The sequence below is a fragment of the Xenopus laevis genome, chromosome 1L (genome assembly GCF_017654675.1).
Source record: "Xenopus laevis strain J_2021 chromosome 1L, Xenopus_laevis_v10.1, whole genome shotgun sequence".
Classification (NCBI taxonomy): Eukaryota; Metazoa; Chordata; class Amphibia; order Anura; family Pipidae; genus Xenopus; species Xenopus laevis.
This window is the reverse complement of record NC_054371.1, coordinates 58,778,271-58,802,090: the sequence shown is the minus strand read 5'-3', so window position 1 is coordinate 58,802,090 and position 23,820 is coordinate 58,778,271. Positions and strand designations below refer to the sequence as shown.

At 39.5% G+C, this 23,820-nt stretch overlaps 1 protein-coding gene across 1 annotated transcript; it reads right to left on the bottom strand.

Annotated features, from left to right (window-relative positions):
- Nucleotides 1-1,351: 1,351 nt before the first annotated feature.
- LOC108699363 (transmembrane protein 154) lies at nucleotides 1,352-22,461 on the bottom strand. Its single transcript, XM_018231392.2, has 7 exons — nucleotides 22,117-22,461; nucleotides 13,953-14,113; nucleotides 12,935-13,213; nucleotides 10,605-10,632; nucleotides 9,862-9,947; nucleotides 8,842-8,893; nucleotides 1,352-3,085 (listed from the first exon to the last, which is right to left on the bottom strand). Exons 3-7 carry the CDS (start codon nucleotides 13,203-13,205, stop codon nucleotides 3,070-3,072), a joined length of 453 nt encoding a protein of 150 aa, XP_018086881.1. The 5' UTR covers nucleotides 13,206-13,213; nucleotides 13,953-14,113; nucleotides 22,117-22,461; the 3' UTR covers nucleotides 1,352-3,069.
- Nucleotides 22,462-23,820: the final 1,359 nt, after the last annotated feature.

The following is a 23,820-nucleotide window of genomic DNA, read 5'->3' as shown; positions in this document are numbered from 1 at the left end:
ATTTTTTACCCAGCCCAATCAACATCTGCCCGATTTTTGCCAGATATCGATCGGGGACGCCCATCAGGTGGCCCCACACACGGGCCAATAAACTGCCAACTCTGAGAGATTTTTCTGCAGTTCAATGCTCTCCCTTAAAGGGGTGGTTCACCTTTAAGGTGACTTTTAGTATGTTGTAGAATGAGCAATTCTAAGCAACTTTTCAATTGGTTCTCATTATTTATTTTTTATAGTTTTATAGTTATTTGCCTTTTTCTTCTGACTCTTTGCAGCTTTCAAATGGACGTCGCTGACCCCTTCTTAAAAGCAAATGGTCTGTAAGGCTACAAATGTATTGATATTGCTGCTTTTTATTGCCGATCCTTCTATTCAGACCTCTCCTATTCCTATTCCAGCCTCTTATTAAAAACAATGCATGGTTGCTTGGGTAATTTAGACCCTAGTAACCAGATTAAATTGAAGAGCTGCTGAATAAAAAGCTAAATATCTCAAAAACCTTCAGTAATAAAAAATGAAAATAAATTGTAAATTATCTCAGAATATCACTCTCTACATCATACTGAAAGTTATCTCAAAGTTGAACAACCCCTGTAAGTGAAAGCAGAGCTAATGGTGCTCTGGTCACAAGTATAAATAGTGCTAGGCACCAATGATAGCCTTTTTTGCATTTGATCCACTTATAGTACATCATCTCCATATTGTCTAACCCAAATAAACTACCAACTGGGTTAGGCGCATTCTTTTGTGCATGCTTGGTCTTGGGCACGAGTATTAGGCCATTGTTTGCGTTCCTGTGTGCACTTATGCATCTTTGTTTCTGCATGCTTATATTATGGCCCAAGTGCTTGGTTATATATCTACCACCTTGATTTCTGCATTTGCTGGCTAATTGTTTTCTTTGTTGCTGTCCTAATTCTTGGTCTTTGCTTAATGCCTGGACCCTGGTCTGTTGTACTATTCAGTTGCTGTAAGTCTATCTGTACATGTTTTATCCCGTTTGCACCTATTTGATGTTAGCATTGTCTTTGTCTGCTCTTGTAGTTCCATTGCAGTGTAGTTGTGTCAGTGTTTACATGCTTTTCTCCCTATATACATGATATGTGCAGAAGCCTCTGAGTGCAGCTGGTATGTTTGACCTGGATCTGATTTTTGGACACAGAAGGGATCAGTTTAAACCTTTCTGCACCTTGACATTTTTTGTACCAATTTCTTCTTTAGATGTTTCTAGTTATGTACCGATGAATTATACTGTGCACAATGTTGGCTGTGCCATATTTCTTTTTTTGTCTTAGGAATTGTTTTTGGCTTCTTATGTTCACATGATGTCCTGTTATGAAGCATTACAGGTATCTATTGCAAAGTACCATTTCCACCTTTATTTTATAAATCATTAGTAGTATACAGTATATATTCAAAAAAAATGTAAACATATGCATATAATGAAATGTGAATTCAGAGCTTCAGAAAGGATAATGTACACCAATAAACACATCTATGCCTAGCAGTATGGTGCGATGAAGAGTCAGTAGGACACTGATATAAATATGTTTCTGCTGGTCTGTTCATGTTTTCTGGTTTTGGTACAGAATTATTGCTGTACTCTAAAGGGCCACACAAGGGGTTATCCAGCAAATTTCCTATTTTATGAAAGCACTGTCTGATGATTACAAGAGGCAGAGAGTGTGAATGTGGGTCATTTACAACCACAAGTGCAGTTGAAGGTACTTGCATCAAAACTTGCAGCCTTCTGTTCTGAATCAAGCTGTGCTGCAGCTATGGAAGCAGGGGAATCCTGTAGCTACCTCCACCTCTGAACCAGGCAGTAGCTCTAGGATTCCCACAGCTACCTGTGCCAATAGGTGCAGTGCATTTGTAGAATTTGGCACACATGTCACTCTTATGCAAAACACTGAAAATTCCAATAAACCAGACTTTCAGCATTTGTGCTCAATTTGTGTCAAAGTGCAAGTGCAACCTCTTTTGTTTTACACATTGGCCACAGTTGTAAAGCACGACTCCCCCAGACTACATCAACACTGGAATTCTAGGAATCAATAGAACGCTGAATTGTGGGAAAAAACATTGCACTTGAAATTGCACTTTGCTCACTGAACTTGTGGTTGTTAATGATAACTAACAGGCCCGGATTTGTGGCGACGACACATAGGCCCAGGCCCAGGGCGGCACATTTTTCGGGGCGGCATGCCGCCCAGCCACTCTGTGGGGAGCACTGTGGATGCGCTGCTCCCCAGTGCTCCGGGCTTTGCACGCCAGTGCTCTTGCGCCTGTGTGAGTAGAGCGGGAGGGCATTAGGAGAGTGTGGCCTAGGGGAGTCCGCCCAGCAAATCCAGCGCTGATGCCTAAAATGTTAATACAATCACCTTCTCATAAAGTACACAGCAACTAGGAATGGACCGAATCCAGGATTTGGTTCTGGATTCCGCCAAGATTCGGCCTTTTCAGCAGGATTTGGATTCGGCCGAATCCAAGTCCATGGTCAAACCGAATGCGAAAAGACTTTTCAGCACACAAACAAGGAAGGCAAAAATGTTTTGACACCCCATTTCCCTAATTTACATATGCAAATTAGGGTTCACATTCGGTTGAATTTTTCACAAAGTATTCGGAATTCAGGCAAATCCTAAAATGCTGGATTCGGTGCATCACTTATAGAACCAACCAGTGCTTACAGCACACGCTATCTTACTAGTTAAAATATGGGCCCTGGAATAATATGAAACTTTGCATTTACCTTATTCTCATACACATAGACAATGTAGCTCTCTTGACATGTATTATAAATGCAAATATTTCATGTATACTGTATCCAAAGCTACGATGCCACCAGCAATTGCTGTATTGTTTTATGATCATACATGATAGACTGACTGCTATATACAGCATTAAAGAAAGGATCTACCATCTGTCTGTCCTCAGAAACCCAAAAGAGCCTTTAGCCATATAATTCATTGTGGCAAAGCTTCTGTCCAGTGAGGCAGTCGCAGCAGTGAAAGCGAAGGCATTGTGGCTGTCATCAGTTTCTTAGAAAGTTCTTTTGCACCGGGTTAATCAGGATTCATCCTCACTACAAAACAGAACAAAAAAAGTGGTGTTATAATCTTTTTATGATATGACTCCCTATGTCACCAGCTGACGTGCAACAGTAACATTTTACCATACTGTTTTAAAGAGTTTGTTCACCTTTAATTTACAATTAGTCAGCTGCTCTCCAGCTGCTAGCCTTATTTACCATATCAGCCAGGCAATAAATTGAATGAGAGACTGAATAGGAAGTTAAGTAATAAAAAGTGATGATAATAATAAAATAGCAGCCTCACAGTGAAATAGTTTTTTTGACTTCTGGGGTCAGTGACCCCCATTTGAAAGTTGGAAAGAGACACAAAAAGACAAATAATTCAAAACCTATAAAAAAAATAAATAAAGAGGACCAGTTTTTAGAAATAGGCCATACTATAACATACTAAAAGTTAACTTGCAGTCAACTTGAAAGTTAACCACCCCTTTACACCAGTCAGGAGCAGCAAATTAGGAGAACAACAGAAATAACAAAAAGGTTTGTGAGAACTAGCTGATATTTCCTTTGAGAATCCTGAGTTTCTGGCACAAACCCAGTATGTATGTAGGAGCTAGTCAAACATGTATTGTTTTTTTTTTATTTCTATTTTTGTTCACAGGCGAAGCGTTACAATGTTGCGGTAAGCGATAACAATGACATTGAAAGCAGCTAGTAAGTTGCAGTATCCGTAGGACCCGCTTACCGCAACATTGTAACGCTTCGATTGTGAGGTCAACATCTCCACTGCAGGGACGCTGCAAGATCGTAAGAGCCGCTTCTAGCTCCAGCATGCACGAGGAGACACTTTTTTGATGCAAATTTTGATGCAAGCATTCACAGAATTTAAACACCTACGGGCATGACAACCGCTAGGCCAGAGTAGTTTCATTTACTAAATACAATAGGTCCTGGTACAAACATACTATACCATTGGGATTGCTTTTTTCTTTTATAGGTTTGGAGATCTTAACACTGTTGTCCAGCGCACCTAGCACATCTTTTATCTGTTTTACCCTATACGTGGATTAGTGGACCCAAACACCATAGGTGCTGCTTTGATATAAAAAGGAAAAAAAGAAACAAGGCGCTGTATCTTCGACCTTTCTACACAAACTCATTCATAAAACAGAACTGGATATTAATTGGATCCAAGCCAATACGTGCATATCTAGGTAATTTGAACTGGTATAAAAGCACGACAGGGCTAAGCATTTTGTTCATTAGCAGACACCATTCTGTAGTACTGAGAGAGCAGCACAATGGGAATGGAAGGATGCCATACAGGCTGTCATTGACTGCGCCTGGCTGTGCTCTAGTAATCTTTATAAAATAATTGCCTAGCAACAGGGGTGCGCACTTGATGCGAGGATTGATTTTGCCTTTAATGAATCCAATAGAGCAAGTAGAAGGATAGAAAATTGGTCGGCAATGTATTATGGGTGCCGGTCTCATTTGCTATTGTTTTTCAGTCACATAATAGGAACTCGTCTCGTGGAAAATAACAAGTGGCATCTCTTTTGTATTTTTTGGTTTCTTTGTATGTTTTGCTTAATCCATTAGAATATACTCTGACCCATAAAATTACTGGCAAACAGAATACCAATGGATAACTGATACAATTAGCAAACATAAGGACTAGTTTCTAGGAAAAGATACATTTTAGATGATGTACTGTATATTCTATGAGCATAGAAAGCGCTCCAGCTATTTTATTATTGTCAGGGAGTAGGTAAAAGGCAACTAGTCCCTCTGTTCTGCCGATGATTTGTTATTACAAACACATACATATGGAGGAAAATGTATGTTGACATCACATTTGGCCACACTGCGCTCAATAGCACAACTTTTCACAGCATTCATTTGCATAAATGGTTAGTTACACAGTACTTGAGTTTGAAACGTCCGAATCCGAATCCTGCCGAAAATGGCCGAATCCTGGCCGACTACCGAACCGAATCCTGGATTCGGTGCATCCCTAATAAAAAGACTGCTGTGTAGCCAGGGGAGCAGCCATTCAAAACTGAAAAAAGGCGCAGGATGCACAGCAGATTACAAATAAGATCAGCAGTGTACAATATGATTCTTCAGAATTTATCTGCTATCTACTGTGTATCCTGTGCTTGAATGGCTGCCCCATGGCTACCCAGCAGCTTGTTTATGTAAACTATAGTAGTATTTCTTAAGCAAACACACCAGTTTTACCGGTTCAGGGCAACAGTACATTATATTTTCTTGCTTTAAAACACTTACATTTTTTGGTGTTACTGTTCCTGTAACCTTTCCTAACTTCTAGTTCATCCAGAGGATCACACCTAGATGTGATAATAGTAGTGACCCAGTGACCCAAATATCCAGATTGATCTAAAACAGGATGTTGCTGTAAAGTGTGAGTAGAACTGCCAAATTTGTTATGAAGGTACACCACCAAGGTGCCACCAATGTGATTGCTGCTGAGGATCCAGCAGTGCCTTAATGCAGCCCTGGATCTATTATCCAGAAAGATTGGTACAGGTATAGGATGGAAACATGTTAGCTCTGAATTACAGGAAGGCCATAGATTCCATTTTAAACTAAGAATTACATTTTTTAAAATTATTTCCCTTTTCTCTGTAATATTAAAACAGTACCTTGCACAGTACCAGTATCTTGCACTTGATTCTAGCTAAGATACAGTTGATCCTTATTGGAGGAAAAACAACACCATTGGGTTTGATTAATGTTTGTGTTTTTTTAGTAGCTTTAAGGTATGAAGATCCAAATTACAGAAAGACCCCCTTTCTGGAAAACCTCAGGTTCCAGGCATTCTGGATCACAGGTCCCATACCTATACTTGGATTTTCTGGATAACAGTCATTTATGTAATGGGAAGCAACATGCTAATGAAAAGCAAATCAGTGTAAATAGGGTATTATACAAAATGGCATTATTTTATTTTGGAGCTTTCCAAATAGTAGATTCCACTTTTTTAAAAAAAAAAAAAAATTCTTTATGGTCAAAAACTTTTTGCTTTAAGGCAAAAATATATTGCTGGGTACTGTTTCATTACAAATTAAGTTATTACTCTACTAATGTCCATATTGAAATTTCTATTTGTTAATCTATGTACATAAATATTCAGAATAAGGTCTGACAGAGGAGAAAGAGAATGATAAATAGTATAATTGTGTCAGAGCGTTGCACCATGGTAGCCATTGATCGACACAGATAATGTATAGCAAGTCATGTTTTTAATGTTTTTTTTTAATGGGTTACAAAATGTAAGCTTTGGGGACTACTAAAGTCCCTGCTTCGTACACGGTATAATATACAAACTGAAATATTATGAAATTTTTATATATGTCAGACATGTATGTATAAAACCCATTGCCCTATAGAGACCCTGAGACTCTGCAGAGATTGATACAATTAACACCTAGTTGTGTAGTCAAGGAAGTTGACTTTACAAAGTGTCTTTACAAAGAGAAAAAAAACCTCTTTTAATGTTGGCCCATCGGGTGCAGATTCAAATACTTTTAGATGAGAAATGTTCACATCTGGACATAAATCTTCTGTCCCTGTTAAAGCCACATTGAAGCCACATGCTGTACCCCCCCCCTCGAACAGCAGAATTGAGCAAGGATTAAGCCATTCACCAGCAGAGACCATAAAAGAGGATGTTGAGTCATGTACAGTAACAGAGTTTGTCTGTCAGGGTTGGACTGGGGCATGGGAAAAAACTGAGTGGGCGAGATCTGCTCCCCATGGCTGCCTGAGATCGTGTGCCACCATAAGAAGGTACATGCTGGTGTGGGGGAGAAAGAGGGGTTGTGGCTGGGGGCTAGATTTGCCACCTTTTCCAGAAAAAAATACCGGCCTTCCTATATATTTATCTTTTATACCTATTAATAACATTGGGATCAGCCATCTTTTTTGGCCAGGTGGCAACCCTACTGGGGGCCCATGGGGTTGGCGGAGGGAGGGTCTGGGCCCCTGATGCGGCAGCCCTGGTGGGCCTGGACCAGTCCAATGCTGTTCAGGCAAACAAAGCCTCTGCAGACATTTTGACAACACTGCCTACACTGCCTACCCCTAGTTCTGAGTCTGACCCTGCCTGCTTGAATTTATATTGCCATTCCTTTTGCTCCTGTTGAGTTTTAAAATTACCCATGAGTTTTGTGACTTGAATGTCAGCAATGCTGCAGAAATTCCTTTCCTCAGGAATATTTGGATTTTTCACAATTGATTTTGGATCTGAGGGGACATTCACTTGCAAAGTGTTTGTCCAGTTTCACCCACATATAGCCCTGTAGTTGGACATTTCTAGTGTAAAAAGTTTTACACTTTAATAAGAAAAGAGAAGAATTGTGAATTCATCTGGGCACAAACAAGGATTTAAACCATTACTTGAGGTATACTGAGCCTAATAAAATGTCCATTCCATATAGGGTTTCACATCTCAAAAATGCAAAAAGGTGTTATGTTTTATCATGAACAATCAACATAGCGTATTATTTCTATATCACACAGGTACAAGGTTGGGGATCACACCTCATTTAAAGGATAAGTCAACCCCAAAAAAAATTTTTTGACAATAAAAAAAAACACAATTCTAAGCAAATTTCCCACAAACATTCATTACAATTTTTTTTTATGGTTTTTAAGTTATTTGTATATGTATTGCTATAGATAGCAGCGTTTGTCCATTTTTATTCTCTGCCCTGGTGGCTCTGACTGTTGATACAATGTTGCAAAAGTCTTAGTTTCCCAGCAAAGACAGGTCTGTTACTCAGTTGCCTTTTCTTACATTGTATCAACAGTCTGAGCCATCAGAGAATAGGCAGTAGTGATGTGCGGGCCGGCCCAATACCACAGGTCGGGCAGATTCGGGCCGACCTTGCACCCCCCTTTCTGGGTTGAGGGCGGGTCCGGGTTGAACTCTTCTGCCCGCGCTCCCCACCCGCGACCTTACAATGCCGGCTTCCGACTTCCGGGTTCAACTTTTATAGATGAGCGCCTGCTCCGGGCGGAGTGGTTCTATAAAAGGAACCTGGAACTCGGGTGGGTGGAGGGAGGGCGTATTTCAGGTTGCTTAGAATTGTGTTTTCTTTTATTAGGGAAAAAATTTTTTGGGGGTTGACATCATTTAACTGAAAAATAGTGCAAAATAAAGTGCATATATCTTTTGTAGCCCAATGCGAACTCCATACACTGTTGCTAAAGATTACATTTCATCCACTCTATATCCATTATTCATCTATTGTACGGAAGGTTCTTAAGTATAGTCTAACATATATATATATAATACACAAAAGCAATGAATATCTTGTAAATTATATCCTTATAAACGGTGAGTTCTGATGTCATCAGTTATAAACGGTGAGTTCTGATGTCATTTCTGTCACATGACTCACTGAAACTTGTGACTCACTGAAACTTGTGGCGTTCTATGACCTGTATAAAAACACTCGGCCTTCGGCCTCGTGTTTTTATATGGTCATGAAACTCCTCGGTAACTTATAATATCCTTATATTTTACAAGAGGGGGTACTTTATTCACTATATATATATATATATATATATATATATATATATATATATATATATATATATGTGTGTGTGTGTGTGTCATTTATTTTTCAGTTTCTGTGTTATACTATGCTTGATGCAAAGACTGATGTCTAAAAACTTGCATTTTGTAATCAGCTAACTAGTATAATGTATGCTTGATTGTGTTGTGCTGGAGCCATCTAGTGCCAGAATTGGGTAGTTGTATGAGTTATACATACCATAAACTCGCATGAAGCTTATTTTCCTCATCCAATGTGGACAAACGTTTTCCTGAAAAACAAGGAGAAGGTGCAGCTATTTGAGCTCTCATGTTATTGCCATAAGCAGTATGTTAGGGTGGATGATTTTGGATTATTTGGCACTGCGTTTTCTTGGATTACCTAAAACACAGCAATAAATGCATCAAAAATCTCCATACTTGTCACTGTCCCTAAAAGAGAACTAAACCCTCCTCCCAACCCCAGGCCCCCACACACACAGAGCTGTCAACTCTCTCAACACAAAGACTGATCTACTGTAAGTGTTCAGTTTCATAATTTAAATCCAAAGTATGGGTAAAGATGCTTGATTGTGTTGTGCTACGTGCGCCAACTTTTTTGTCCCTCTTTTCATCTTCAAAATGTTGGGAGGTATGAAACCAGATAGCACTGACATTCCAAGTTGGAGAGTTGCAAAAAAAAGGAGTTATTTTTAAATAAAGACTAATTGCCGTAGGTTAGCATAAAGCTGTACACGTCATACTAAAAGTTAACTTTAAGATAAACTACCCCTTTACCTCTAGTGCCTTTCAAGAAATATAATCACGTGCTGTTTTCTTGGCAAAGTAAAATGATGATGAGAGGTGATAAATTCAGTTGCTAAAATTATATTTATAGCAGTAGTGCAATTGTTTCAGATGACAAAGTGTAATAAAAAAAATAAATAAAAAGAAACGTTCCATTTTCACTACTTTCCTGAACAGGGTTCCGAATAATACACTGTTGTGTAATAGGCATGCAGACAGATTTTAAGTCAATCAAGTCTCCAAGCAACAATTTGTCACCCAGTAAAGCAAAGTACTTGTTGCACAGCATGAGAATCTATTATCTAAGAAAAGGAACAGCAGGCTTCTAAATACTCAAAGCAGATTAAAAGCAATCCTTAACATACATTTTAGAGCCTCCCTAAATGAGACTATGTGTGTAAAGAAGGATATACAAATTGCTCCAAAGCAAGCAGCTGAAAGAGACAGTAAGTACCATTCCTTTTCCTGCTGTTCATCCACTTATCAAGCTCCTCCATTTCAATCTCCATGACAGAGGGTGTGTCCTCTTCAAATATAGGGCTATTAAAAGACAAATGGGAAAAGAGTAACTAAGCAGAAAGTGAGAAGACAGGCATAAGAAAGCCGTCAGAAGTGATCTTCAACTTGTGGTTCTTTTGCTGTTGCTAAACTACAGCCTTAAACTCCAGGCAGACACAGTCACGTACGTAAGTGTAGCACTACTGCTGCAATGTCACCTTCTATCAGTAGATGGCAACGCACAGATAATTAGCTATTTCAGGCATTTGGAAACTACAATTCCCAAAATGTCCTAAGTTAATTTAGTAGCACTGCAAAATATGTTGATGCTCTAAAAGCACATGTTAATAATAATAATAATAGTAGCTATGGAATTTTTGAAGTTAGCAATAGCTGTGGTTCATCATAGGTGTGGTTTAAAGACTTATCTTAAAGCAGAGTCAGACTGGGGGGTCCGGAGCCCACTAGGACTGCAGCCTCAGGGGCCTAACATCCCCTCCCCCACCTCAGCCGCAATCCCCCTTCACCCTGCCCCACAAGGACCTTATTCTTTTTGATCAGGGCCAGGGAAGTGCCCATTGTTTGAGCTGGGAGTGGGTCAGAGTCAGCAGGTCCCACAAGGGCCCACTGTTTTGTTCCCCCAGTGTCCCATCAACCCTGTCCAACCATATCTAAAAGAAGAATAAGACATGTTCTCACCTTTTTTTTTCTTCATTTTTTGTTTCCCCTGAAAAGAAAAAAGGGCTTTGTTACAATGGCAAAAAAATATCCTGCTGTTTCTTTTACATTTTTCCTGAAATACATTTTGCTATTAATAGGCAGCTCTGATGCCCTTGAAATATTTACAATATATATGGCTTGACTATGTCCCTGGAAATAAACTCAGCAATAAAGTATTTTGCCTAAAAGCTACATTTGTTTTTGAAAAAACCCTTAGCTACTCCGGAGTTGTTTGGCCCTTATATCAAGTCACTAGCAGACACTGGAACAGGTAAGGGGAGACTCTGGTACATGGACAAGAAGGGAAGGATCTAGAGCAGTAATGAAGAGGCTCAGATGGAGATGTTCTGGCACAAAGAGAAAAAATTATGAGGAATCAAGAACAACATTCACCCAGATACTTTAAGATCTATAATGGACCAATTAGAATCCTTACCAGGACTAAAATTGTTGGAAAAGTAGTTCAAAATGCATGTTTTTCAATTCACTGTACACTTAGTATGGTTAGGGCAACATTTCGGACCTTTGAGGGCCCAGTGGGGTCAGAAATGTTGCCCTTACCCTGTAAGTACATGGGCTAAAATAAACAAAAAATCACTTATTTCACTACAATAAGTGTGCTGCTGGTTTGTTTCTACATTGTATGCTGGACCTGTTGAGCAGGAAAGGCTCATCCAGATTAAGCACCTGATACCCTGAACGGGATTGTGTGAAGGGTTGAGCACTCCAAATTCTACAAACCTAAACATGGTGCTAACTCCAGGGTTTTCACATGTATCAACAACTGCAGCAGACTTGCCATGTGCAGGACGTGAGTCATTCTCAAATTTTAACCGCAACTTGCACCCAATTTGCATACACAAAACTGAGTTCATATTGGCAAATCTGTCAAAATTACACTGACACAGCTTGGTGCTGGAATTAATGGGAATAATTCTCATTGTGGGGAAAAAAACATGTTGATTTGCATCTGAAAAATGCACCTTGAACATTGGCCTATGGTTGATTCTTCTCAGGCCCGGATTTGTGGCGAGGGCACAAATGCCCGGGCCTAGAGCTGCAAATTTTCAGGGGTGACATGCCGCCCAGCCGCATTCTCTTTAGCACTGTGGAGCCACAGCTGCCCAGCGAGTGGCCTCATGGGTGCGAATGCTCACGCTGGGATCGCGTTAAAGAAGCAGGTGCAAGGACCTGGTGGCCTAGGGGCATGGAAATCCGGCCCTGATTTTTCTAATAGATATCTAAAGTGTAAAAAATGCATGGATAGGACTTAAATAGCAATGGTTTGTAACAAACAGGAATTAACACACCTTTTCCTGTGTGACAGGGTGCAGTAACTTTTGTTTTAGCGGTAGTTATATCTATGATGTTTTTATGAACACATATTGCAGGTACAAATATATCCTTACATGCACAATATACCAACAAGCACCGCCACAAGCACAGCAAGGAGAGGCACAAATAGGCTTGAAATCTAAGGGCAATGGCATACAAAGAGATGTGTCACTTGTTGAAAAACTGACAATTGTGAGAACATGCATTTTGTCACAATTAACAGGGACTGGCACATGTAAAATGTTTTCTAATGGATCCAGAGGCAAAGTATTTTCAGCACATTTTTTACTAATGATAGAAGTATAATTGTAAGCAGCTTTTTAATACACGTTACTTATAATTTTACTGTGTGGGTGTACATCCCCTTTTAAACATTTGTTGTTAATGGGGTTAAATCTTCATGAAAGATTCGGCCAAAAACTGAACCAAATGCAACCCTAATTAGCATATGCAAATTAGGTTTAGTAGGTTAAAACATGTTTAACTTCCTTAGCGGTAGTTATATCTATGATGTTTTTATGAACACATATTGCAGGTACAAATATATCCTTGCATGCACAATATACCATGAAAAGTCATACGATTTCACAAAACCAAAACAGAGTGTCCTGGTGCCCGGTGGTAGAGGAATCAGCAACCTCTAAGCCAAGGTACGTAGAAATTCACCGGTACAAAGGAATCAAGTTAGCAGGGCAAGCCTTTGCAATTTTTTTAATGCAGGTGCTAACTTGATTCCTGTGTGCCGGTGAATTTCTACGTTTCTCAAAGTAAGGGAAGGCTAGGGACCTAGCCGAAACGTTAGTTGCTTTTTGTTCAAGTAAACACCTTTTTTCTTGATTGTAAGCCCTGCGAGTGCGAGCTTCTGTCGTGTGTATATATATATATATATATATATACATATATATTTTGCAAATGTATAACATGCATATACACAGAGTAAAGTATACATGGTATATTCACATATAAAATTTTACCTATAGCTGTCTTTTTCACTCGTTTGTGTTTAACTATGAATATAATTAGTGGTATTATAAGAATCAGTATGAAAATAGGAAAAGCAAAGAGAAGGGTTCTGCTCAGGTCTGTTCCTCCAGCACTCTCATTGCCATTTTCTGTAAAAGCAGTAACAGAGTCTTCTGCAAATAATACTGTGGAAGCCAGTGTAACAGGCTGTTCAGTGGAGCTGATTTCACTACTAGTTGCAGGCAGGGATGTTTCTGCATGTTCTGAAACCTCCATAGACATTTTTCTTCCTGTGTAGAAGAAATATGGAATTTTTTTTTATAGTGGTACAAGATTTGGGGGCAACAATTCCGACCACGTTTATTTGCTTTAATGCAAAAGCATAATTAGTGAACCAGTACATTGGTGCTTTACATTGCAAGGAACATGTACAGGCCATAACCAAGGGAAACATTTACTTTTGTTATTGTAACTGCTGTGGCTGGTTATAGGGAGTTGAATGTGCACATACAGTATGTTAGAAAATGATGTTCTTGAGATGAGTGATCAAAGCAGAATAGATCAAGTGAGCACAGATGGACAAAGGCTAGGTCTGCTCCTCCGCTGCTGGCCTTCTGCACGATACACCCAGAAACATTACCTCCATTCAGGTGCAGGCAGACTCAGCGGATTTCTGTGCAAAACCAAAAATTCCTGCACCCGAAGGGAAGTAATGTTTCTGGGTGCAGGCGCATTGTGCAGGAGGACAGCAGCAGTCAGAGGAGCGTTTCTGTAGGCTGAGATTCCGACTCATCTTGCACATGGAAATAAAATTGGTAAATGGTGCCATAGAAAAAGGTTAGGTGACAGCTCAAGATATACAATGGCAGAGAGAAGCAGAGAGGATAAAACATGACAAGGCAAAGGCAGAAGAATCTACTTATAAATACTGTATAGTAAGTTGGGATCTATCATAATATAAACCAAGACTCCTAATCTTGCAAAGCTATTGGGTATCGGGAATGATATAATATGTAAAAGATATCTTACCTTCCCTTTAAAAACTTAAAGGACTTCACAAATTAAGGTTGTTCCCTGTGCAGTGGTTGAATTCTCTGAACCGTTATTCAACATCCTCTCAGTTATTCAACATCCTGTCCAGGTCTCTCAGGTCATTTCTGTTACATGGGTTTAGTATGTGAATAGTTGGGCTAGAGTATAAAGACAACAACAAATGTAAAAAATTAGGTATATATCAGGCATGGTGCTATTTGTACTGAAAATTTACTTCCTGTAAACCTTCTCTTTTTTTCTCTTTCTTTTCTCTAAGTGTGCGTCATTTCACGACTGTTGTTAAGTAGTGAAACTTAATAAAGCATTAATAAAAAAAACATTTCTTCATAAATGTAACCTAAGACATGGTGCACATTTACTTGGAGGAATTTAGGCTAATTGCTTCTTAAAGAACAGCTTTAACTCTGGGATGTTGGTGGGCTCTCTCGGTCTTGTGCACCTTCCGCAACATTCCTACAGTCTTATGGGTAGGACTTTGACTTTGAGCCAAATCTTCTGCTTTCACCATTCTTTGGTAGTGTTTTAGGTGTCATTGTCTTGCTGCATGACCCACTTTCTCTTGCGCTTCAGTTCACAGACAGAAACACGGACATTTTCCTGCAGAATTTGCAGGAATTCATACTTCCACTGATGACGTCAAGCTGTCCAGAGGCAGCAAAGAAGACTCACACCATGATATGGCCCACCACAAAGATGGTATAAGATTCTTATGCGGAAATGTAGTGTTTGTCTTTTGTCAAAGAAAATATGCCAGAAAGTTCTATTTTGGTCTCACTTGTCCACAGAGCATTCTTCCAATAACCCTCTGACTTATTCACCTGGTCTTTAGCAAACTGTAGACAGACAGTTTTGGATATTAGTAACTTTTTCTTTGCTACCCTGCCATGCACACTATTGTTGTTCAGTGTTTTCCTGACTGTGGATTCACGAACACAAACATTTACATGAGCCACAACCAAATAAGATCCTGTGCCCTCACTGACCTATAAACCACTGGGAAATACCACAATCAATTTCATTAGCTTTATTTAGTGTTTCATGATATGGTCCAGGTCCAGACTGAGAATTAAAATAGGCCCTGTCATTTCAGGTACACAGAGAGGTCCAAACAACCCCCACCAGCCCACTAGATAGTAACTTTCTTTGGCACCTTATAAGCAGCCCCTCTGGCATTTGCCAGAACCCACATACTTTTTAGGCTACTGCCACATTGGGCAGTTTTTAGGCCTGCATATAAGCACAGGCTGAGAAACTACCTCTCCACTCTCTGGTGTGTCTGCACCTAAAAATACTGCTTTGGCGAGGGTGCAGACACGTGAAGCAGATTTCAGAGTCGCAATTCAAAATCTACTCCACATGTCTGCACCCAGGCAGGTCCAGGTTATCTTGGTGCTAACACATCAGAGAACAAATCAGAGGATGGGGCAGTTTCCCAGTCTGAACTTATACACAGGCTGAGAAACTGCCCCGCATGGCAGTACCCTTAAGTTTTACCTGCAAGAGTACACTGATCTTGGGTAATAAACTACATAAAAAATTGCAGTTTTATCTAACTTCCCTATTTAATGTCATGCAGTAATTCCATAAAGGCTTTTTATTCTGTTTTATCTTCTCTGACTCAACCCACCAGATTACAAATGACTTCCGTTTTGCATCACAGCTTCTCTGTCTTAGCTAGTATTCCATTGAATGCTATTACTAACATAGATTGGGACATGGTTTTTGAGTTTGAATTCAAGAATGTCAGAGACATTAATTCCAGTAAAAAAAATCACTGGATATGGCTTTATACAAAAAGGTGCAACAAATGGTGTCATATTATTCTTATATTTAAAAAGCTACAGGTATGACATCCCTTATCTGGAAGCCCATTATCCAGAAAACTCTGAATTACAGGAAGGCCATCTTCCATTGAGTCCATTTGAGGCAAATAATTCACATTTTTATCATTGATTTCCTCTGTAATAATTGATTCTCTAGAATAATAATAATACAGTGCTTGATGGTAAATGCATGAATCCCTTTTCTTTTTCAATGTTTTTGGATTTTGCATTACGTTAAAAACAAATTTACCATGATACAAAATATCATAGGAAACAGATTGAGTCTGAGAAAAAGAAAAGTCAAGAAGGAAATAGAAAACCAAAAATCAGATAGGAAAGTAAAAAGGTGACTCTGGGGAGGTCATAGCAGTGTCTGGATGCAGAATAGCATTCAATGATTGAGTAGCTTGGATGGAAGGAATATCTGGAGTCTTTCATTTCCTAGCTATTGATATTCTTACTACAAACAAAATGTGAAATAAGAGGTATTTTGTAATGTTGTGATGAGATAGAGCTTATTATTCCTAAAAAGACCAATGCAGGAAAATCAGTTGTTGTTGCTGAGCCATTTGCTTCCATAAAGGTTTAATATGGGGCTTTCCAGCATCTCTGCAGTTTCTCCAGCAGACATTTGGAGCTTTAAAGATTTGGTGTAACCTATTTGGTGTAAGGTACAATTTATAGGTAAGATTTCTGCTACTTTAATGCACTTTGCCTGGTCTGAGGTGGCAAAGGCAACTCTGGTGAAAGAGTTAACGTTCAGTAAAATCCACACCTTGGTGAATTTGTAACGACCGTTAGAGATGACCGCGATAGAGTTCGATTGACTGCTAGCCAATTGGCACCTGCGTTCGTTAGTAAATCGGCGATGTCCCTGCAGGCGGTAGCTCTAGCGAATTGTCGCTAGCGTAAGCCACTTCGCCCTTTACTAAATCTGCCCCTATATGTACAGTAAAATCTCTGGTGTTGTCGTAGAAAACCTGTATGATTAGTTAAAAAAACCCACAACTTTTACTTACTATGGCAGTTTTTATTCTGATTTACTACAACTACAGGAATTTTTTACACAAAGATTTTACAGCTTGACACGACTTTTTGGCTTTATCAGAAGTTCCCTGTGCTGTCCTGCAATTTTTCCTCTAACTGTGCTCTAAGACAAAATCTACATTTACAAGTATAACTGGATAGATTTAGCAATACACAAAAATAGTCCTTTGTACTTATCCCATGCTTTCCTCAAACAATAGATTTCGCTATTTGATACATAAAATAATGCAGTTTTTTTCTGCTTCTGAATGAATAGTGATTCTGTTGTCAGTTTTATAAATGAAATGTTGATTTCTAACAAGAAAAGGTGTTTCGGAATTTGGACCCTTATGCTACATGGCTATGGTTCAATCTATAAATTGTATCTGCCATTTTATCCATGCAATGATTTGTCTCTCTTGTGCTCTTTCAACCCTATTCATACATGCAATGTATAGAAATTCCATTGCAAAAATAAAATTGGTTGTTAAAGATATGTCCAAGCATGAATATCTAAATAAGGCACTTAACTCTGACAGATATAACATTCTATACTGGTTTATTGGTGCACGATCAAGGGTTGAGAATAAAATGCTCTACTATGCATTAGGCTTGTTATGTTGTGTTTGCAGGAAACAAAAATCTCTCTTTTGTTTAATGAATCACACGTCAGCATTTATTCTATTCCATCTGACTGTGAGAAAACCTTGAAACAAAAGAGTTGTTTAGGCGCAAACACACACTTGAATGGCCTTTAAAATTACTGCTTATGTTAAACAGCGGAGGAACAGTAAAACTAAAAATGTATTGCAAATTAAATTTTTTTTAATGGTTTTCAAGTGATTTGTATATGAAATTGAAAGCTGCATCTGTCTGGTTGTTTACATTATCTGCACTGCTTGCTCTGACTCCCAGGGGCGGATTTATCTTTCTTGCCCCCCTAGGCCCAGTTGATGTGCCGCCCCCCCCTCAATCTCCTGGAAGCGAATCTTAAGCCAAATAAAATTACACAAACAATAGACTGGAAATAGTTTGAAGCGTAGATCAGAAACAATATGAAAACTTTGGGATTAACAGAGGACTGATTGATCCGATTGTCATTTTAGAGTCAGGAAGGAATTTTTTCCCCCCTCTGAGGCAAATTGGAGAGGTTTCAGATGTTTTTTTTTGCCTTGCCGTATATATAGACGTAAAAGGTTGAACTGGATGAACGTGTGTCTTTTTTCAACCTAACTTACTATGTTACTGTGTATAAGCATATTTTCCACACATATTCCTAAAGAGGATAAATTATCTGAATAATATTGGGGCTTACAGAGCCAACCAGCATAAAGTGCAACCCTTACAATCAACGCCCAGTGTTTGTCCCACTATACTAACAGCTCTTTAGTACATTACATCCACTGTCCCCATATGTCTTTATAGCAGATTCATTTTACAATTTTCCATTTACTGGCATAGTATTGTGGATGTTGTTCAGCAACACTATTTTAATATTCATATCAGCAGACAAAATCCATATGTACAGTGATACTTTTGCCTCTAAAGTCCTGACTCGCAACATCCACTAGGATGCAGAGATGTGTATCCCTTGTTTGTTTCATCACCAACTTTGTCTACCTTTGTGAATCAGTGGCAGTTAAACCATTTTTCAATCTCAGCAGCATGTTTAAAATCGCTGTACATTAGTTTGCAGGCAGCACATCAGCATTACATATTTATTTATTTAATTAATTATTAATTAACCATGTAACCTACAAACAAAGTCTCTATATATGGCAAGACCTACCTCTCTCTCTACCAGGCAAAATTAATATGTTCAAAATGATTTTCCTACCCAAATTTCTATATGTTTTCCATAATTCTCCCATAAACCCTCGAGCCCAATGGTTCGCTAGAATATACAAAATAATTAGAAGCTTCCTTTGGGCAGGAGAATACCCACGATTAAGCTTAAAGGTGCTACAGACACCTGCACTTGGAGGAGGCCTAGCACTACCTAATCTCAAACTTTATTTCCTTGCAGCCCAGTTGGTATATGCCCAATGGTGGTTTGTCCCTGATTTGAGCAACTAAGCAGAGGTCCTAGAAGCCGCGGTAATAGGCTCCCTTGAGGCCCTTGCCAAACTCCTTTACAGAGGTGTCTCCCCCATCATATTACCACTACTTCTATGCACACGGTGGTACAGGTATTTCAGAAGTCTCAAAAACTGGCCCGGATAACCTCTACAGCCCGGTCCCCCCATACCCAATTGCGGGGCAATAATTACCTACCTCATTTTCACTCACTCCCAGACATTGCACAGCTGGGGATAAAAACGCTTGGTGATATAATCTCTGGGGGTGAATGTAAAACATATGCTACAATACAACAGGAAGTCCACCCTCGCCCAGATATGCTGTTTTGCTATTTGCAACTACGCCATGCTTTCAATGTACAATTCCCAACAAGACCAACCCTAGAGACCTATTTACACAGAGTAGACCTAACAAAACCCCTATCCTGGTTATATACGATACTATCTACCACTGGTCCCTCCCCCCTTGAGAGAGTTAAGGGCAAATGGCAAAGTGATATCCCTGACTTGGATGAAGAAAAATGGAAGGACGCTCTCAAGCTAGTCACAGAGCTATCTATCTCTATGAGGGACAGGTTTATACAAATAAAATTCTTAAATAGAGTCTACTTAACTCCCTACCAACTGTCAAAAATGTATGAAAATGTATCAGACCTATGTCCCAAGTGCAGAGTGGAACCTGGTACCATGTTTCATATATTCTGGACCTGTCCGGTAACCCAGAGATTTTGGAGAGCTGTACTTCAATTCTTGAATGAAAACCTCGCATTACCAAGTATTCGTTCACCAGAAATTTGTTTGTTGGGGATAACAGGTGACCTGCAACTATGTTTCTATTCTAGAATCTGTTACCTACAGCTCTTAATTTTGCCAAAAACACCATATTAATGCATTGGAAATCACTTAACTTCCTACACTACAATATTGGCAAAAGCTGATAAATGACTCTCTCTCAAACCAGAAACTGACCTATCTGTTAAGTGGCAGCCCCGAAAAATTTGATGCTATATGGAGTACCTGGCTAAAAGTGCAAACTGGTTAACTGCATATATTCTACTATAATGGATATGACAATCTGTACCTTACCTCCCCTCCCCCTCCCCCTTCCCTCTCAACTTTCTCTATTTTACTATATACTTTTTTCTACTTTTACTATTCATCTTGTATATGTTGAATGTTTAAAATTTAAAATAAAAACTTTTAAAAAAAAACATGTAACCTACCAAGGTAACTTGAAGATTTACAATAAAGAAAGAAAAGTACAGTTAGTTATGTAACTATATCCCTGCCTGATGTGGCTGCACTGATGACTGCAGCCAGCCAAATGCACATGCACTTCTCTTCTCTGAGCACTTCGTAGCAGTCTGAGATGAGAACTAGCACGTTGAGTGCGCATTCGACCCGGAAGTAGATACGATGCGCATCATTTCTCTCTTCTCCGTATTCTCGGGCAAGATAAGAAGTTAAGTAATGTGCATTTGAATAAAGCACAGGCGCCCAGGTGTGGGTGGCTACTTGGGGCATGATAATGCAACAAGGTCACATAGTTGGGCTGAGCTGCAGGTTATGGGTGCTCTGTTTTGTTTTAAACTCTGCACTTATATTATATACATGATTGCCGCCCCAAACATCTTGCCTTGGGGGTCTCACCCCAAATCCGGGCCTGCTGACTCCTGAAACAATATTGCAAGTCAGCTGATAAAAAACCTAGACAAGAACTGACTCCTGTTATATTATTTTACGAGTCAGACCAAGAAGGGTCATTTACAGAATCAAACGTATTTGCAGTCCTGAAATTGTTTTTGCAGTTAGTTGTGTGTAAAACACAATTCATTAAAGGTACTTGCATCAAAATGCACTCCTTGCACTTTCCTATAGTTGTGCTTAGGGTTGCTCAGTCCTTCCCGCCTCCTGTTTTGAATTGAGTGCAGTTTCACTTACTGACAAGAGGAACCCTGGAGCTTCCACCAGGGTCAGACTGGGTTGGTAGGACACCAGGAAAAAAGCCAGTGGGCTTTGTCGGGTCAGACCTGCTCCCCCTGACTCAGTGACATTGTGTGCTACACCTGACCTCCCCCGCATCAATTGAGGCCCAATAATAGATACAAAAGCAGTTGCTGAGGGGAAGCTGAAGTGGATTTATCTGGGATGGGAGGCCTAGGGGGTTGTGGGCCCCTCATGTGGCAGCCCGGACCCCTCCCCCAGTCCTAAATTGGCTAACACCACCTCTGAACCAGGCAATAGCTCCAGAGTTCCCTGAGTGCCCTGCATCAATGGGCACAGTGCACTTAGCCTGAACACTGGAAATGACACCAACCAGACTTTGGCACAATTGAGACTGATTTCCGATGAAGTACAAGTGCATCTGTATTAATTTTGACACATTGGCTGCAATTGTGCAATGCCCACTGTCACACACCACAATGCTGGGATTCTGGGAAAAAACGCTGCATTATAGGAAACTGCACTTGTGGTCGAAAGTGAACCCTCAAGAACAGAAAGGAATAAACAAATAATACTACTGCCAATCTGTCCCAACCACACTCCATTATGTTCTTGATTCACTCAGTTATGCCCCCTCAAACCTCTTGCTGTAATCCAGTAGACTCCTGAAAAAGCTGGGAGGGCTGACATCTGCATCCACACCTGTTGCATTAATGGTAGTTCCATCTAGAGATCCAACCAAATGCAGAACTCGATTCAGCCGATTCAGCACGAATCAGTTGAATCCTTGTGCCTGGCCAAATCGAATACGAATTCTTAAAATCATGTGACTATCGACACAAATATTTTTAAGCCACACGGTTCTTTTATGCCCTTCCTTCTGTTCAGTATTCTGCCTAATCTTTCACTGATTCGGCCGAATACCAAAATAGTGGATTTGGTGCATCCTTAGTTCCATCCCAATGTAATTTTTTTAAGAACATTCAGGAGACACCTCTAAATGATACTCATCTTGTATGTTTAAAAAGCTCCCTTTGAGTTTATTGTACATGATCTTTCAGCTTTTTATGATTGCAACATTCTTCTTTGTAGAGAATGGTCAATTTATTATTTCATAAAAGTGCATTTTATGTGTTACCTGCAATTTTTATGTGTTAACTGCAATTATGCTTAGTGTGAGTAAAAAGCAGCACAGGTTTTTTTTTGAATCCAGGTCTTAATCCCCATATACAGTCATGCAATCTGCTTGGAAAGCGTGCAGGAACTTACCATAAGAAGGGAACCAAGTCACGAGCTAGAATGGAGAGCTTGTAGCTGTATCTGGAAATAGTCTTTGTCTGTGCCGATGCTCTTTTTTCCCCCTTTCTTAACTATAACGACATGACCTTTTTAGCTTTACTCCTTACTTACAGGAACATAATCATTTCCTGCTTCCTTTCAATCTATCTGTAAAAAAAAATTCTCATCTGAGCTTTACAGATACATTCAACTGAGTAATTAGGAAGTGATGTAATTCAGTCTGGGCTTGTTGAAACAGCTACATGCAGGAAAAAAAAGGTTTCTCTTGTTGTATGCAAGCACCTGGATAACTAGGTGGCCATAAATAGCTCTGTTTGCTTTAGCATTTGTGTAAAGGTATTTCAATAATCACATGAGCGCACTGCTCTACTGGGTCAAAAGCTTTTCCTGGGATGGTTTATTATACATTAAAAAAAAAAAAAAAAAAAAAAAATATATATATATATATATATATATATATATACACACACATACAGTAGAACCCCCATTTTACTTTTTCAGGGGACCAGAAAAAATGGTGTAAAATCCAGGAAAATGTAAAATAATGAAAATGTATTATGCATAATATATAGGTGGGAACACAAAACAACATTGTAAAACGAGGGAAAATTTAAAATCAGGGGATGTAAAATGGGGGTATTTTATTATCAACTCCCTCAGAGGTGCAACTAGCATTGATAATGATATACTTTTACTTTATTCAACTTAAAGGAGAAGGAACCCCTTTTGCAAAAAAACCCGTACCCCCCCCCCGGGGAAATGCCCCATACTCCATTATTACCCCTCGGCACAGATTCTTCCAGCAGAGTTCCACGCATCCATCTTCTGTATCCTCTGTTAACTGACTGAGAAATCGGTATTTCTGTGCATGCGCAGTTGGAGCAGTTTGCCGGATTGCGCAACTCTGCATGCGTGGAATTACACGGAAATTGCAGATCTCGCAGTCAGCTAACCATGGACGCAGAAGATGGATGCGTGGAACTCCGCTGGAAGAATCTGCGCCGAGGGGTGAGTATGGAGTATGGGGCATGTCCCCGGGGGGTCCCGATAATTTGTCTGTAGTAGTTCATATAAATAGTAAAAATAATTAATTAATGTCCTGTCAGTCAGTGCACCTTATGTTTTTTTTAATTCACTGGGGATCAGTGGAGTTTGCCCTAAGTTAAACCCTACCTACCAGTCCCTAACTCACTGCTCTGTGCTGCCATTTCAAAGTAACGCAAGTTTTTGCTTAATTATGTACATTTTATAACTCTATGGAGTACAATGATCGTGCTGTAGGGCCAAATAACTAGGCATTTCACTGCTGAAGAGTTAATTTAGTTGAAGGCTCATATAATTCATTAAATAGATCCCAATATAAACATTTGGCATTACTCTATAATAAGCCGTTCATATAAAGTTAATAGATTGTTTAATGTGCTAAGAAGCCAGTCAGTTCGTAGGGGTCAGTGGAATTTGCTCCTGCTGGCCGTCAAGATTGAGCATTGCCATTAATTGATACCCAAATTACGCACGTTTTTATGTAAATTACGTTTATAGTAAAATCAGGGCAGATTTTGCAGAAGTTGAGTCAATTGTGTAAGTTTTAATGTAACTTTATATGTAAATAATGCAATTTGTGTAACTTAGAAAACGGGGGCGGGCAGCAATTCCGATGCAGATTTCACCGAG

What these genes read in the sequence shown, in the direction of transcription:
- LOC108699363 (XM_018231392.2), bottom strand. Translation starts at nt 13,205, where the DNA reads ATGTCTATGGAGGTTTCAGAACATGCAGAAACATCCCTGCCTGCAACT. An exon ending in AGTGAAAAAGACAGCTATAG is followed by an intron (nt 10,633 to 12,934) that starts GTAAAATTTTAT and finishes TTTTCTTTTCAG; the next exon opens with GGGAAACAAAAAATGAAGAA. An exon ending in AAAAATGAAGAAAAAAAAAG is followed by an intron (nt 9,948 to 10,604) that starts GTGAGAACATGT and finishes GTCTTTTAATAG; the next exon opens with CCCTATATTTGAAGAGGACA.